Source organism: Haliaeetus albicilla, chromosome 16 (genome assembly GCF_947461875.1).
Source record: "Haliaeetus albicilla chromosome 16, bHalAlb1.1, whole genome shotgun sequence".
Lineage (NCBI taxonomy): Eukaryota > Metazoa > Chordata > Aves > Accipitriformes > Accipitridae > Haliaeetus > Haliaeetus albicilla.
Genome location: NC_091498.1, coordinates 14,531,073 through 14,548,669, shown reverse-complemented (window position 1 = coordinate 14,548,669; position 17,597 = coordinate 14,531,073). Strand labels below are relative to the sequence as shown.

Here is a 17,597-nt window from a genome sequence, read left to right as displayed (position 1 = left end):
TAAGTATTGTTCCAAATTTTGAGTGTACTTCTGTCCCTTCCTCCCAACAACACAGCAAACCAGGCTGAACTGTGTGTGCAATACGATCCCTCTCTCTCCATGCTTTGGTTTACAGCAAGCTAGTTTTATTACCAGTATTAATCCAACTCTTCAAATTTGAGTGGACACTGAAAATAATTAATCCAGCATACTGTCTTTTCTGTACCTCAAGCAGCATAATCTCAGAGGAAATTTCTAAATATGAAATGGAAAAAGGAGAAGATTATTATAAATCTGGGGGCTTAATTATTCCTGTTTTCAGTGTTTCCAAAAAGATGGAACAATAGAAGGACTAAAAGTTGTTCTGAGGAAAGTAAAATTGGCTTAATGATAATGGCATTAGCCTTGAAGTTGCAGAAGTGGGACCTGAGCTCCTGGTCCATCATCAGCTCCCGTGTGACTTCCATGTGTCAGCTCCCAGCCAGCAAAAGGAGAAAGCATTTTCCTGCCTCACAGAAATGCAGCAGAGAATGTAGTAAGAGACAGACATTGATATTGTCTTGCCAGCTAAGTAAGTAGTACAAAAGCACAAAAAAGAGGACAACAAAATGAAATCACAAACTTTAGGGAATTAAAATGGCATTTTCTGCAATTTTTATCAAAATAGAAACAGTTACAAGAAATATGGTAATATTGACCTTTTTCCATTAAAGTAAGTAAAAAAAAGAGAAAAATCTTCATGTGAAAATCACATTTGGAATATGTGGGTTATATTCTCTCCAAGATGAGATGACTAGTTACCAGACTGTCTACTGAGTACACTTCAGTAATTTGGAGATCATCGTTTATCTGCATTACATTTTTTGAGCAAGACATTCAACCGCTCAGAAGACAGTTGATATGCAGTAGCCATGGGCAATGGGGTGTCCACATTTTCAAGTCCCAATCCTTGTTTTCCAAGCCTTGGCTAACAGACACTCTGGTAAGAGGGTTTGCTATATAATTCATTCTCCCTCTCATACTAGAGACAGATCTGGCTAACTATCCCATATGGCAAAGCCAAGCATGGCACAGAATCAATCCTAAAATTCTCCTTGACAGCTCCCTCTCACTGTGCCCAGAAGAAGCTGGATACAGCAGTGCATCTTGCCCCCAAAATTCAAACTGCTAGCTGCTTTCTTTTTCTGGGAGGTATTTTATGAAGATGATTGCAGTTACAGGCATACAGAACACCCTCCACACCGGTTTCAAATGCACAGTTTTGGAAAATTACAGACCCAGCATTTCTGTCACCCACAGCAGGAACTGCAAAGCAATTTATTTTCATCAACTTCATCTTATTAAAAACACTCAACAAAAATGCACTGACACGTTGTATGAAAAATAATACAAATTGAAAGACAGGGAGCATTTACAAGGTTATTCATTTTTGCTTGCCACATAGAAGCACTAGATATAATAATGGAAATGAACAGGGGAGAACATTTGAAAAAGATTTGTGCCTATGACAAGTCAAGGGACACAGAGAAGCACAGCGACGATGTATTCTGATCTGACAAAGCCCCCAGTGTGACAGGAGTGAGAAGGACGACAAACACATTTCCCCATGGTCAAGTGCAAGAAATAAATGCTGCAGGGATCATTCCACAAGTACTAGGTGGTTATGTTGCAGCTAGGATTTCTGAGTTCGGATTTGCAGCTGGTCACCCGCCAACCCTATTCCCTCCAGTATGATGCGGGTTTTTTTTAGGATAGCCCCCAACTAGGAGATTTTTGATTAAACAAGGGCATAATTCAGCACCTGCCTCCATCTCTGTGCAAGCCAATGTTTTGCTTGCACATTACATGGCACAGTAGCAGTACATGCTATTTCCAAACAGGCCAACAAGAGGGGTTTAGACATTTCCAAATGTTGTACTGGTTCTAACTATCTCTGTAGAGTTTACACAATCCTTACTAAATACTGTGTATCTGTGTCCATCCATCTATCTGTGTATGTGTGAGTGTGTCTGAGTGACTCCATAAAAGAAGAGAATACACACTCTGAAAAGACAAACAGAAAAAAGCGAAGGAAAGAGCAAGCACTATTTCAGAGTCTGGAAAATAAGGCATACAGACACTACACCTTTCCTGAATCTGTGGCATGGAACAGAATCCAGATCTCCTGAGTCCACATCAGCACCTAAAATCCTTTACTTTAGCAAAGTGCTATAGGATTGGAAGTATGCCAATGCCAACTCTTGGAGGATCTAGGAGAAGGTAAATAACACATAGCCTGTAGGGGAGAAAAAACACTAAGAAGTATTTGCCTGAGTTTCCCCTTCCCTTTTATCTCTTCCAGATATGACAGGTTCTCATCTCACTACAGTACTACTTTTCCCATTTATTCTAAGCAAGTGAGCGAATTATAAAAATCCCAGGACAGTAACCAGAACTAGTCTCCTGTTACATCTGGAGATGAAAGTACCTTACTGGTGAATGAAGCTTTTTTTTTAAATCCTGTCTGCGTAAGATTGACAGTATCAGTCTTCCCCCTGTAAAAATGTAGGTAACCCTGCTCTGTAAATAGCCATTGCAAGGAGGTTCAAGGAAAGACCCAGCCTCTGGCTGGCAGCATGCACACTACCTGCTGTGATAATACAGAGAAGAGCTATTTTAGGACAAAAGACTCTGTAAGAGCACTTAGCTCTCACATCTTGGATGCTCTTGACACACACCACCTCTTCTAATCCTTGCATTTCACATGAGAGAAGCATTACAAGTATTAACCTCCTGTTCTTTACTGATAAGGAACTGTGAAGCAAAGTGACTTGCCCAGGGTTATAGTCACCCAGTATCAGAGCTGGGATTAGGACCTGTGGTCCCTTGTGCTTTCTATTGAATGCTGTCCCCACCACCAATTCCCCTTCTGCTTGCCAGGACACTGGAAAAGCAAGAAAAAAACAGGCTTCTGCAACTCAATATGAAGCCAAATGTACAAGTGTTAAAAATAAATTCTCGATTACTTGTTTTCTTCACTAGATATATTCTTTAAGAGGCTGCAAAAATTTTCACGGGCCACAGCTTGCTTGTATAAAGACACCAAGGTCCACATCTTGCATATCTCATGTCCCTGCTACAAGCCAAGACTTGAAACTAAAAATCTCTGGTTAAGTTTCAGAGCCTGAAGGAGGCAAGACTTTGGTCTTTAAAAACAAAGAAGCCAACCGTGTAATACAAGAATAATTTCGCTTATTGGAGAGAAGCAGAGATTGCATGCAGCAGCATTCTATCTATTCCCTTTGCCATTTTTCCATCTGCATCCCATCATCACCACCTCCCCAATAAAAGCTATTAAGTTCCTAACCTCGAATAACCAACTACATATCATATCAGAGAGGTGCATGCAGCTTATAAAAGCTTAGAATAATCCTAGGCTCTTTTCTTCCTTTCTTTTTGGTTCATTTTATTCACTCTTTCAGGAACCAAAACAGTAAAGAAGTAATAATGAAAACTAAACAATATAGCAAAGGAGGGGTGATTTCTGCATGTGAAAGAGATGGAGTAGCCAAGATGAATGTGGACAAATGTGGTCTTAAACTACTCCCTAACATGGTTTAGTGGGCATGGATGATGGTTGGACTCGATGATCTTGAAGGTCTTTTCCAACCTAAATGATTCTATGATTCCATTCTATGATTCTATTTTGTGCCCCTCAGATTCTGGCTATACCAGGAACCAGCACAGGCTCCAGAAGTCTCTAACTCACAGGAGCCTTCCCATGGCTGACTGTGGCTTGTTCTGTAGCACTACTCTTCTCCTCATTACCTCAACTTGTCTGTATTCTGCGGATCACCAGGTGTGACAGCCCACCAGTTTCACATCATTCCTGCATCCTTCAAGTCATTTTAGTCTTTCCTAAATCCTGCATGTCAGTAGGACTCCTAGAAACACAGAGGATGGTCCATTTTTCCCCGGGAATGATCAATAAATATCCGATGATCAACAACAATTTTGTCTATAACCACCATATTTTTTCGTTGTATCCAACTATGCTAACTACCTGACAGGGCTGTGAGGATTCATGATGTCACTACCAGAAGTTAAAAAAAAGAAAAAAAAAGCTGTGACTTCTGCCCCAAAACACACAAAAATATTTGTAAAATTTAGACACTCAGATAAAAAATCAGAACAGTTTTCTTCCTTTTCTTCTGAATAAACTAAGATGCTGGTTTTCATCTCTAACGTCTTTAGCTCTCCTATCATCAGCTCAAATACAACAAGACTAAAACAGAACTCTTAGCCTTGCCACCTCATTCCACTTCTTCCTTTCTCTGCCCCTAGGGATAACGCTGCTTGTTTGATCACAATTCAGGCTTGTACTGCAGGTGTTACCTTGTGACTCAGGCTTTCTTCAGGTTCCTACAACTTGGTTGTACTGGTATCTTTTAGATGTTTTCTTTATTACACCTCTAAGATAATGGTTCTCCTATCCACCCACATGGCTAAAATTTTATGTCTAATTTTAGCTAAGTATCTTGCATCTAAATTAATTCATTATCATCTCTTTCACTTTGATAAATACATTCTTGCCCCACTGCTGGCAATTCAAAATAGATACCCGATCATCACTGCAATACCATTTTCTTAGCTTTCCACTTTGACCACTCCTTCCATGCCTGCATTGTCTCCTTTTTTATGGTATATCTAACATGAACCAGCTGCCTTCACTTCTAGATACCTTGTAGCCCCTTCTGTAACCAATCTAGAATCTCTTCTTTGGCCTTTGAGGTTGACTTCTGTCTCTGACCAGCCTCCAAAGCCAGATTCCACCATCCACTTGTTAAATATCGAGGCAAATGATTCTGTGCTCCCACAACTCCCCCCCCGCCAACACCTGGAAGAGCCATCATTGTTAATGACAGAGCTACATCATCATTTTTCTTCCGCTCCTTCCTGAAGACTGTTCTTTGCTGTGATGCTTGACAATAGCTTGGACTTGCCCATCACAGGGTTTCCAACAGTTGCTCTGTGTTTTGGATTGTAAGCTGACTAGGGCATAGGCTCAGTTTTTGTCCCATTCTTGGCCAGTGCCAGCACAGCAAGGTCTCCTCCATGACCAGATTGCCTTTCTGCTACAATACTATGAAGACATCACTTAAAACAGCAACAAAGACACTTCTGGTGATTTCTCCTTTCCATCTGGTGGACTATGCTACAACTTATTAAAGTGTGCCTTTGCCCAAGCCTTAGGGAGCTTTGAGGAATAACTCACAGAGCTCTCACTGAGGCAAGGCAGCTACATGCTACCTCCAAAGCAGGACTGTAACAAAAGAAACAGGCTGGTTCTGAGCAATGCCTGGAAAAATGCTGTTAAAGAAAAACTAACTGGCACAGAGAACACAAGGACCATGCAATACCAGATATTTATGGCAAAATAAAAAAAAACCAAAACCAAACAAACACACCAGTTATGATCTGTAAAGAACAAAAGCTGGTTTTAAGCCATTAGCAAGAATGGTGTGAAATACTAGAATTCTTGCCAGATGGGATTGCCCACAGTGGCCCATCACTATACATCCCAGTGTGGGTATGCAGCTCCTGTTTTCTCAGCCTTATAGATGAAGACAATTTACGAGACATTCACAGCTACATGAATTAGGTCCTCCGGGGCAATACAAATGTATTTATTATTATAAAAGCATTAAATGGATAGAGATCTTTAGATGAAAGCTCATACTGAAACACAAAGCATTTCAAGTAAGTATTAAAAATGAAAAAAAATAACAGTAACAAGAAATACTCTCTGGTGCCCTAGGAATGGCGGTCAATTCACGCAGCTTCTTGTTTTGGTCAGGCAACAGAAAATTTGTCCATTCCGGGCACGCAATTAGCTGTCTGTTAGGGAACCAGTTAATAATCCATTTTTTATTAAATGGTACGATATTTACACACACAATGCACAACCTCGCTTAAACCTGAACAAGTAGGTTGGTCTCCGACATGAGCCTGAATAGGTACCACTGGGTACCATCACACACCACTGGGTGATGTTCTAGGACTTTTACTATGCCAGAAGTTAGACTGGATATTCACGTGGCACTGGCTAGCTTTTAAGATGCGCAACTTCAGGTGTGCACTCCAGCAAGATGCAAAACCCAGATGCTGTTATATAGAAAGAGATACACACAAAGACAAGAAAAATCAGGAGAGTTCCTGCTTGCTTCCTCTATGCTCAAGAGTTTACTGTTGTGATGCCTGTGGGTAAGACATTTCATGAAATGACCAGACCTGCTGAGAAGCTCAACTACTCTGTTTTATCACTTAATAGTTGATTATTATATAAAAATCATAAGCATAATCCTAAAACTGGGGAACATGGCATGGATCAAGACACTTTGGAGTTGATGCAGATGTCTAAGCAATTACTGAGGCCAGGGACACAAGTCAGGTAGGAATCTCCTTTATAAAGACAGGTATGTCTTCAGTTCTTTTCTGTCCCTATGTTTATTAGTGCCCACATCGGTAAAAAACTCATGAAGTTTGATCACAGAATGAAAGACAAATGGAAATGGCTGCACCACAAATGGCATGTGCTAGGCACTGCCACCGATCTTGATGATCTCTGAACCATCTCACCGTAACCCACAATCCTCAGCAGATTATTCATGGGAAACTAACTACTCCTTTTGACCAATTCAGTTAAGAGCTAGAAAACTCATTACATTTCAAAGCTCTGGTGAATCAGCAAGGGATCTGTCTGGAATGGCAGTCTGCCAAAGACAAGCCTCTAGAAGAAAAAAGTCCTGGCGATTCTTCTTCCATGCTACCACCCTACTTGCAAAACGTCCTTCTATAAATATATATGAACGGATGTATGTCTAGCAGGGAAGAGGTTAAAAGCTGCCCAGCCCAGATTGACATGTTGTAGTTCTTTGACGTTTTTTCCACTGCCCTGTTTTCTATTGATTAAATAATCTCTATCAGATATTAAGCCCCTTGTTATTGGTGCAGCCTATAAATTATTCAGAAGTTATATAAATTCTTATGGCGGGCATGAATTTTTAAACCCTAATTTGGCACCAGGCCAGGAACTCTTTTTTTTGTATTTTTTCCTCGCTTGCAAGAAAATGTGCATGTGTTAGATTTTTTTTTTCCAAAAGACAATTTTAACTTTAGTCTGCTTGTTTGAATGGAGATTGTATTTGATCGCTCATTACGTTTGGACATGAACAGGTTGGGGCTTTTGGGGAAAAGAGAGGTAGTAGGAGATTATGCTGTTGCACTCTGTACCTTCGATTTATTGGGGGTGAAAGATGTTTTGAGCAGTGCCTTCACGGTGTGTAGTCATGTATGCCAAGGCACTGCAGCAGCCATCCCATTTGGGCACATGATATGGAATGGATCCAGCCAGAGGGATCCTCAGCACAGGACGGGCAGAGCTGAGACAACACCCATCAGCTCACTGCTGCAATTCTGCTAGTGACCATATACTTTGGGGTTTTTTTTTCAGAGCTAAGTGGCCTTTCCTTTAACAGCTAGGGCCCAGACACACACAATCTTGCCTACTGAAGCCTGAAAGAGAAATTAGGCACGTAAATGTACTGTGGCTTTGGAATTACATCTCCCCTTGACATTTGCTCACGTCATAGAATTGCTCCACTATGGGCCTGTTTTCTCCCAAGCCCAGCATCATGGCCTGGATGGTATGCAAGTGCACATGTTAGGGAGTGAGCAGAAGATACAGTCAGGCTTTTGGGTAGAGCTTATTAAGGCCATGTTGCATACAGTGTAGTATTAACCATCACCACCACCTCTGCGCAAGCCCTGCTTTGCGCCAGGCTGGCATCCCTCCTGCAAGCAGTGACACCTATCCTCAGTGCAGCACTCCCTCCCCTTCCCCTGGCCACTATCCAGCTCCTCGTCTCCAGGCCCACCCTTGACTCAAAACTTCACATGTGCTGGATCCACACCTACAGCTGACTGGCTTTCCTTTGGCTACATGCACTTGTAATTCATGACAGTACTAAAACAAGTCAACAGCAGAAGAAAAGGGGTCAAAGTACCTGGTTATATTTCTCCTAATTCTAATCAAGGCAAGGCTCAGGTAGAACATAATTTTGTCTTCCAATCCTGTTCTATTTTCTTTTCCCATATCCACAGCATCTGACACCCCACAACCAGACTACCAAGAAGGATACCTACCACAAAATTAATTTTCAGCGCTGAGCCCTTGGAGCTGCTCCAACTTTCTGAACTCTCCTTCTGCCTTTAGACAAGTTTCCCTACAGATGGATTGAATGTCAAAGTCCTCGGCTACCAATAACAGAAGAACACTCAGAACCCTTTTTTCTCTTTCTTGCATCCTCTGGCACCTCACAATTAGTTTTCAACAAAAACCCCCAAGAATTACAGGAAAACCCTGCAGGAGAGGACTGGCAGCATGAATGCCTCTGCAGACACCACCAGAGTTGTAAGTCTTTGACTTCTGCTGTCAGCTGATTTGTATAAGCCAGAAACGTGAGTTGTACGCGGGTAGGAGGACATTTTAGTTTTGTTATCTGGCTCATTGGGAAGCAATGTGTATTATGTACATTGCAATAAGGCTTGGACACTTGCCCAGTGATAGCACTGTACTGCTGAATGATGAGAAAGGGACTTGTGCTTGGAAAAAGACCTGATGAATGCATGGCACATTTCAGAGAATGATATTCTGATGTCCATTCCTTCTCTCAAAACAGATTCTTGTTTAAAATGCTGATCAAGTTGGACAACATAGAGATTTAAAATAAATGCTCCCACAAAATTTGAGAATTTGAAATCTTAACTGTGAAGATTTGAAAATCAATCAATATAAATCTACACATATATACACAAATATCTGTATGCACCTATAAATAGAAATTTACAGATATATATACAGGCATTGATGGAAAGGGAATCAAGAAATACTAGTATAAACATCTGAAAGAAAAGGGCATGGAGTGGTCCTAGGATGTCTTTATTCTATGTCGTTTCCACTCCCCGCCAAACCCCTGACAATTTAAACTAAATAGCTAAACAAATGAGATCAAATGGATAATGCCACCCCTGTTGGGAGTTCTGCAGCAAAACTGTATCAGTCAGCTTTATCCCCTCTGGAAAGAGAAGGTCTCTCTCCTGTGGACTATACGATGGCACTTAGGTTGCCATGCTAACAGCTCCTCCAACAGTGGGACGACTGCTTTTCTAAGATCAAAAGGAATGCTGAATTTACTGCATGAAATGCAGTAAATGTACATATCAGACATTTAAAAATAAAGCATAAGATTGCTTCCTAGAAAAAATCTGAGCTAACCACTTCACTCATGAAGGACTGGGCTTTGCATGTTTCCTCTTATTTAATCCTCAACAAGACTGCTAATGAGAACCTCCTGCTCATGCACAGTGGTAGTGCTGCTAACAGTGTATGAACTCTGCCTTCCTCTCCAGTTGCTACACTAATCCTATCTAGGGCCAGTTCAGGAAAGACCTTTTCTATACATAGCAGAGAGAAAAGAGGACCATCACCAAGGTTCACACAGTTTATTTGCAATGCAGAAGCTGTATCACCAAAGGAGTGTTTCCCCTCTGATATGCATTACAGAACACACCAAAACTGTTACCAGCTTTGTTATCGCCTTGCTCATTCCCTTAGGTTATTTACATTTCCCTAAAATTCCTGACTGTTTGAACATGGTTAGTCAAAACGACTGGTGCACACACAAATTTTGGTAGCTCATTGATCATTCCCTATTATGAACCAGCAATATAAGTTCTTAAACAACCCTGGGCTTACCCCATACCAGGCTATTTTAACTCATTCTTGATCTTTAAAATGGGAGGATGATCCCCCCTTCCTGGCTGTTTTGTCTATTAGCATTATATGATGGCAGAGAGGGAAGCATAGATTGTCTGTAGCTATTTCTAAATTATCTATTACTGTGGACTCCCAATCTTGCTTGAGGGCCATGAGTGTGATCATACAACAAATGCGAAATAATTCAACTGTCAGTAATACCGCTAGTTTAGCTAACATAATGTATATCTGAGGTGGTATATCAGCCCACATGCAGAGCGCCACGGTGCAGCTGCATTTCCCCTATGCACCTACAACTGTAGTCCACAGTCTTACTAAATAAGACAACTCACAATGCTGGAAAAAGACCTGGAAATCTTAGAGTTCATAGCTATCTCCATCTCTCCAACCATCTTGGTAAAAAAACTACCAAAACAAACAGAAAATGACTGCTAGGCTAACACACATACGCTAACAGATTTTTATTATTATTTTTTAAAACTCATTTTCAGTGTTAAATAAACTGTGGAAAAGGGATTTGATTCATGGTCACGTTAGAAATCTACTCAACCAAAGCTCTTTGTCACAAATTAAATCATAAACCAAAAGTCAAACATGATTTGTGAAATTAACATTTATCGAGGAAATACTCCCCAGTGCTGCATCGTGATTAGTCTTCGGCTTCTGAAATATCACCCATAATTCATGAGCTCCTCTGAAACCATGCCACTGCCGTTACTGCTGAGATGGCATGCATGATGGAAAGGTGCTGCCACAACCAGAGCGTAATCTCTTTTTTGATGCTGGTGAAAACTAGAGGTCACTGTGTCTTAGTATTTGGGAAAGTACATGTATACACTCTCCTCAGCCCCAACACACTTGTAACGCTTCACTCCTCCACAGGCACTCTCTTCCACCTCTTAGATTTATCCAAGGCCACGTCTGTTTCTAATTTTGAACACGGAGGGTTGGCAAAAGCTCTGCATTGTACCCTTTCTTTAAAATAGTGACTAATAAAAAAAGAAACGTAATTAACAGTCATTGGCTCTCACAGAGTCAGTGTCTTTCAGCAGAGGGATTCAGTACCTTTGCGGGGAGATGCAGACCTCTCAATCTTACAGGCAGAGGAGCTACAGCACAAAGAAGACTTAGTGATTGTTAAAGGCTAAACGGTCACTGGCAAAGCACGCTTTGGAGCCCAACATTTTTTAGAAGTCAGGATATCCAGATACAGCTTAAAGATATGGGATGCTTCCCTTTTCAAGGTGATTTTCAGTAGGAAGATATTTTTCTGCCAAGGAATGCAGTAATTTTTTTGAAATCTTGGTGTAAGACCATCCCCACTGCTCTGAGCACTATGCGTTTTCCACATGGAGCAAAACAGCCCCCAAGTTTTTTGGGGTAAAGAAGAAGAGCTCAGCTTCACAGGCATTCAGAGCAAGAAGAAAGCTTCAGCACCTCTATAACCCATCCCCTCACTCCAAGTGATGATCATGGCCTTTCTTCTTCATGTATTCATACGTTGTCTCTGCTGCTCAATATACTACACCTACCTGAACATGTATGATGTGTTTATGCAAGTGCGTATGTGTTTATGCATGTAAAGATAAGATTACACAACATACAAATAAACAAGGATCGCAAAGAAGAATATTCCCTCTCTCTTAACCAAAAGAAAGCCTGGGGCCTCATCCTACCCGCGCTTTAAACCAAAATACAGAGGAATGTACTCTTACTCTTTTCAGGATTAAAGGAGAACTTACTGGCTGTAAACCCTCATTTTCCTTTGCTACCCTTCTGCTGCATGCAGACCAGGCTGTGTTAGATCTGGGCCTCTGTCCTCAGCTGGGGCAAACTGGACTTAATGGAGCTGTGACCATTTATGCCACTGAGAATAGAGCACTCGGCATACAGCTCAGAGAACAGCTGAGCCAGCCCCCACCCAGTGCCTGCATGAGCTCACTCTGGCAACCACATTTCACTGTGGATGGCAGGCTCTACCCCAAAGGAGGATGGGGAATCCAAAAGAAATTATTGCCTGCTCTACTAAGCTAACCCTTAGGCACAAAGGCCTCACTTCTCGGAATAGGAATTCATTGCTCCAGTAATGAGACTGGCTGAATTGTCCATGAGGAGTTGTTACCTCCACTCAACACACTTTCTTTGGGTAAGCAGTCATTCCCTTCTTGTGTTGTGACATTAAGGAGTGGTCACCAATGGATGGTGGTTTTTAAAAACAGTTTTAATTTTTTTTTAACCACTCTCTTCTACTTGCAATAACCTCTTAAACAGCTGAAAATAACACTGAGTTCCCTACTGGATTGCCCTTTACCATTTGGAGAACATTGATTTTTTTTCCTGTTGTGCCAAGATTAATGTGGCCTGTTTGTTTGACAACAGATTCAACATATCTAGTGCCCTGTCAAGCTAAAATGACTCTGTGGACAACATCCCTGTCTGCACTGGCAATGATCTGGGAAAAAAAAAAAAAAAAAAAAAAAAAGTTTTGCTACTTTACTCTTACTGCAGAACCAATATATTTTGGCAGCCCTTAAAACCAAAAAGTTATTGATGGGGCAAATTTAAAATATTGTTAGTAAGAGTTGAGGGTTTCAATGAAAACTATTAGGCAAGGGAGGTTTTCCAAATTATCCACTGTAACGGCCTGTTACAGTTTTGATTCAAAATGGTTCCAGATCTTAAAGGTTCAAACCTTTCTCCCTTCTTGCTGTTTGATAGAAAACGTTAGTTTGTCCTCTCTCCTCCATTTTAAGTAGGAAAAGAAGCAGCATATAAGTACAGAGAAGAAAACGAGAAAAGCCAAAGAAATAGGGAATGTTCCTCCCTCATCCAAGTACCAAATATCACACAGACACCAGCTGAAGGTGAAAACACACCCTGCTCCATTCTTTCAGAAATATTACCAAGTTCCAAAACCCTCATCTCCCTCCCTTCCCCTTTCTCTGGCAAAAGCCAGTAATACCTACAAATATTTTTTATTTTCGTAAACATCATGCAGCTTTAAAACGTGGGGATGTTCTATCAACTTCAGGATGGCTATTTCCCGCTCCACCTGGAAGAAACAAAAAGAAATAGAGAAAATTATAAGCTTGGTCTTAGAATACATTAGATATCATCACACATATTCTTCCCATTTATCCATTTTCCACTCCTCTTTATATGCAGAGGATACAGCAACTTATAACAATGTATCTTATTTAGCACTCACATAATTTAAGAAAAATTAAATTCATTCAGCCTCAGCACTCCCTGCCCTGCAGAACAGAAAACCAGCAAAATTTCAAGGTTGAAAAAAAAGTCCCGAATCTACCAAAGGGAATTAGATGTAGGAGATATATGAGCATTCAAGGCTGTGCCTGCCTCACAATCCAAAGTCACATATTCTCAAAGTACAGAAACTCTAAGATGTCACTTAGGGCTCTCCTGACCTCCCACAGACACAGGTGTGGCCATGCTGCACTACATATTGCACACTTAATATTAGAAAATCCCCATCCTGAAGAACTTGCAGTGTATGCAGGGGAGACAAAGAGCAGAAGACAGACAGCAATGTGATTTTATAGCTGCAGAACTGAGACACAGAAAGGGAAAGAAATATAAGAAGTGACCTAAGAAGTACAAGGCACAACAAGAAATTAAACTCGATTACTGGAGACATAGTGTTCAGAGCCTCAAGCTTAAGACTGTGCTTTCTCTCAATTCCCAATCTGTCCGAGCATGGGTACTTCTAAGACCATCTTCAACACGGAGTTAACAAGTTGTGACTAAGTCCGTGTAATTACCGCAAGCCGTGTTCTCACCCAAAATTCCTATCATGACTGTTGTGGTGCTTTTAACTTGAATTTACTAAGGGTATTCATTAGAGATGCAGTCAGTGCAATTCCTCAGCTGCTAGCAAAATTGCTCTGTGCTGCTTGAAGCCACACTGTAACCACTCTGATTTGACCTAGGCTAACCCAAAGGGAGTTAATGTAGCACTGTGGAGACTGTAGATAACGGAAATAAACTCTGCAACAAGACACAGTCTAAGCATTGCACAGTTGGGCAAGACAAATTTCCAGGAATCCACAAAGGCAGGAAAAGGACCTAAAGAGCAAACAAGGACAACTAGGTAGGGTTTTTTCCAGTCCTTCAAATAACTGATTGTCCTGGAGCTGCTATGCTAACAAAACATGAACAGACTACAAAACCATCCCTTAACATCTCCCCTGCATGGATCAGACAAGTAATTAGGAACTTGCCCCAGTACACCTTTAGGTCTTGATGTCCTTTAATTTCCTGAGATATCATCCTCTGCTAAGCCTGAACACAGACAACTTTCCCTGAATGCTAGTAAGATACTCAATAGGAAATTAGAAAACAGTAGTTTTCCAGCACTCTGCAGAGGAAGAGGATTTCCCAGAACATTGGTATCGCCCCAGATCTCTCTTCCTCTACACCGCCACACAAAACCAGCAAAAGCAACTCTCGCACAACATCACCCTTGGCCTTCCTCACATATCAGGATGGAAGAAAGGGTGTTTGTACATGTGTCAATCTTAGTCTTTCAAAGACACGTATTCCTCTCTGCAGAGTTAAAAGTCATCTGAGATCCACTTCCACACTTGGGATATCTGGAAATAGCTCCTTCAGAGAAGTGGGGAATGCATGTAAACATGTATGTACGCAGTTCAGCACTGCCAGAACTGCTATGAATTCAGCGATACACAGTACTTGATGGTGACAGCTCTGTAGGCGTAACTTACTCATGGCCAGCACTTAGATGAAAGGCGCTTATACAAATAGGAAATGAAAGTTGGGTAGATTTCAACTGTACAGCTATTCCACCAAAAAACCAGGGGGAGAGCTAGTTTATTCCATTTTCGTCTCCTCTTCAAAAAGACCTGTTACTCTTTTCTCTTACAAAATATGCACTGATATTTGCAGAGGGCTTGTTCAGCCCTATAATTTATAAAGTTGGATTTGCTTCAAGAATGAGGAAAAACAAAACAGAAGAAGCACGCACTCCCGTAACACTCTTCCAATAATAAGCACTGAGGTTCACCATCAGCACCATGTACCGCATCTGCTCAGAAACTGGAACTCCAACAAAGTTCCCTTTGGATGGGGGAGACCAGGTATAACATGGGCAATGTGACCATTGCACTAGCTATGGCACGGATCATCCAACCCCGTTCTCCCTCCGAGGGGATATCCTGCCTGTGAAAGATGAAATTCCCTGCAGATGCGCTGTCTAACTGCATCGACGATTCACTTCTGAAAAACCTCCTAGTGGGTGTGGTGGCAACGTACATTCAGACCAAATGAGTGATGGATGGCAGCATCCATTCAGGGTCCTGCTTGGTTACTGTCCTAAAGCATGAGAAGAGGCAGTTACTTATGACTACTGCTTGGAGGAGGGCATTCAGTTACAGCACCGCATGGCCTATGCTCTATAAGAGAAAACCAGACCAGAAAGCAAGTACCTCCTTACTACCTACAGATTTACCCTAGGAATCAATTAAATAGAAATGAACCTGAGTTACTTTACTTTCATAATTTTAAGTGTGTGAGTGTGGAAGGTTCTGTGCATATTTTTAACTTCCCAGGAACTAAATCCTGAGAGGAAATACAGTTTCGGAGGTCTTGATTTCAACCCCAGGTATGCAGAAAGCATCTGACTTGATGTGCCTGGCAGCATTTTACTTCAGTACAGAAGTGTGTTGCACCACTCCAGCGCAAGCAAGTAGTCAGCTTTCCACAGTCTGCTACCACTTCTAGCTGTAAACCAAGGACAAAACTAATCTACTCATCTCAGTATGACTTTGTATAATCCTTCAGTGAAAAGGGGCTTTATGAAGCAGAAGTGTCATTACTGTACTTCTCATAGTCCAGGCCTTGGCCCTGTGTAGAGGAATGAGATTCTAATGGCTGTATGACTTCAAGAACTAGAGATTCCCAGCTCTCTAAACAGCAATCTGATAAAAATGATCCTCAAAAATCTTACAGCAGTGTTCTGCCTCTTTTCCCTTTCAAAGAAAAACAACAGTTCACAAGAACATGCAATGGACCACCTGCTCAAAATTACTACTGCAGTCATTACTGATGGGTGACTCTCCCGGATCCTATTCATTTTTTATACCCCACAGAGAAGCCAGTAATTAATATGGGTTGGACACAAACTGTAGAACTCAATAGTGATTTTACTGATGCATGGCTCAGGAGGACCTAGCAGCCACCGTGTCAATAGCAAAGGAGAGGTATCTGAATTCACTGGCAAAATAAAAGAGGCCTGAAATAGCATGCAGCTTTGCCTTCTTCCCCAGAGCTTTGCCAGCCCTCGGCATGCCTTTTTTGCGCATCCCTGTGCTTGCAAGCCACAGAGTGCTGTCCAGCTCAGAGCTGGCAAGGACAGGGGAATGGAGAAACCCTGCAGGGGTGTTTGCTTTAATGCAGATGCAATTGTCAGAAAGCAGGCCAAGCTCAGAATAGCCTGTCTAGGGAGGCTCAGAGTCTGTGATAAACAGGAAACATGGAGAAACATTTGCATAATAGTTAAAAGAGAAAGGAAAAAAGTGAAGCTTTCTCTGTCACACGAACACCAGGTCACATCACAGGGTCACAACTACAGCCTGGGTTGCCTCATACCCCGGCAGGTTACTGACTGTGCAGCACTCCAGAGCCTTGGAGCTAGGGGAAAGAGCCCTGAAAGGCAGTGCAGGGCAAATGGAGACACACTGCTAACTTGTAACCTTGCAGGTGTCAATTAGAGATTTTAAAAATCTATGCAGGAGGCTGATTTGACAGGATGCTCCAGCAATTCAGATAATGACAAAGTGCAACACAGGGGCAACAGGACCCTTAGAGGAATAAGGCAAAATTCTGGTTCCCTCTCCTCCCTCTCTACTTCACCCTCCTTCTCCCCCAGAGGAAATCACATCTCTCTGCTTTAAGCCCATCTTGTCACCACAGTTTTCACTGGTGACAAGTGCTCTGCTGTCTGGCTTTCTGATTCACAGACACACAGGGTGCTAATTCACCTAGAAGGCAAGGAGGGCTGCTTGAGGGAGCCTCACAGTTTGTCTCAGTGATGAAGAAAGTCTCCTTTTCTCTTGTATTCATTTGCTCAATAACAATTGGGTCACCCATCACCCATGTGGTGCTGTGAGAACGTGAAAAATGAAGTGGACAGCATCTCGTATTACCAGGCTGTATTTTATCTACCAAATCTGTTGAAGCACTACACAATGGTCATTAATAGCAGTGTTTCTCAAAGAACACCTACATGTAAAAAGCTGGGGGACAGAAGATGACACTTCTCATGGGATGCTTTGAAGCTCACCAGCAGCACACCACAAAGCTCTCTCTTTCTCCATTGACATCAGTGGCTCCCATATTGCTCAAAACACTGGCTTGAGAAGGAATTCTGGAGCTGCACAAGTGGCAAGGCGCAATAAAGCCCTCCAGGCTGCAAACATGTTGTGCTGTTTTTCCTACTCAGAGCAAAATGGTGGAGGGGGATGGGGGTGGTGGATTTTCATGTGAAAATGAAGCTCTCTAATGTTGACCCTGCTTTGAAGTAATTAAATACTTTTCAGAACTCATGGCTGTCCCTCAGTTACTAGAAACTCAACCAGGACATGAACTTTCTCTGACTGCAGAATTATTTAGACTTGGGATGAACTTCAAAGGATACAGAGGTTTGTATGCTCATTTAACTCCTGGGGCTAGAACTCAGGTTAGAAACCTTGTACCAAAGTACCTACTTTCTCCAGTATCTGACCTGCTGTGCAGTAATTTGCATTTCCATGATGAGAGCCAG

The 17,597-nt window shown here is 41.8% G+C and overlaps 1 protein-coding gene across 14 annotated transcripts in view; it reads right to left on the bottom strand.

The window, feature by feature from the left end:
• The window catches only part of BRSK2 (BR serine/threonine kinase 2), a 323,582-nt gene that overhangs the window by 95,727 nt on the left and 210,258 nt on the right, over positions 1–17,597 (bottom strand). For all 14 annotated transcript variants that reach the window (XM_069803589.1, XM_069803593.1, XM_069803595.1 and 11 more), the window contains exon 3: positions 12,763–12,848. In XM_069803589.1, coding sequence (XP_069659690.1) covers positions 12,763–12,848 — 86 coding nt within the window. The remainder of the gene's footprint in view (positions 1–12,762; positions 12,849–17,597) is intronic.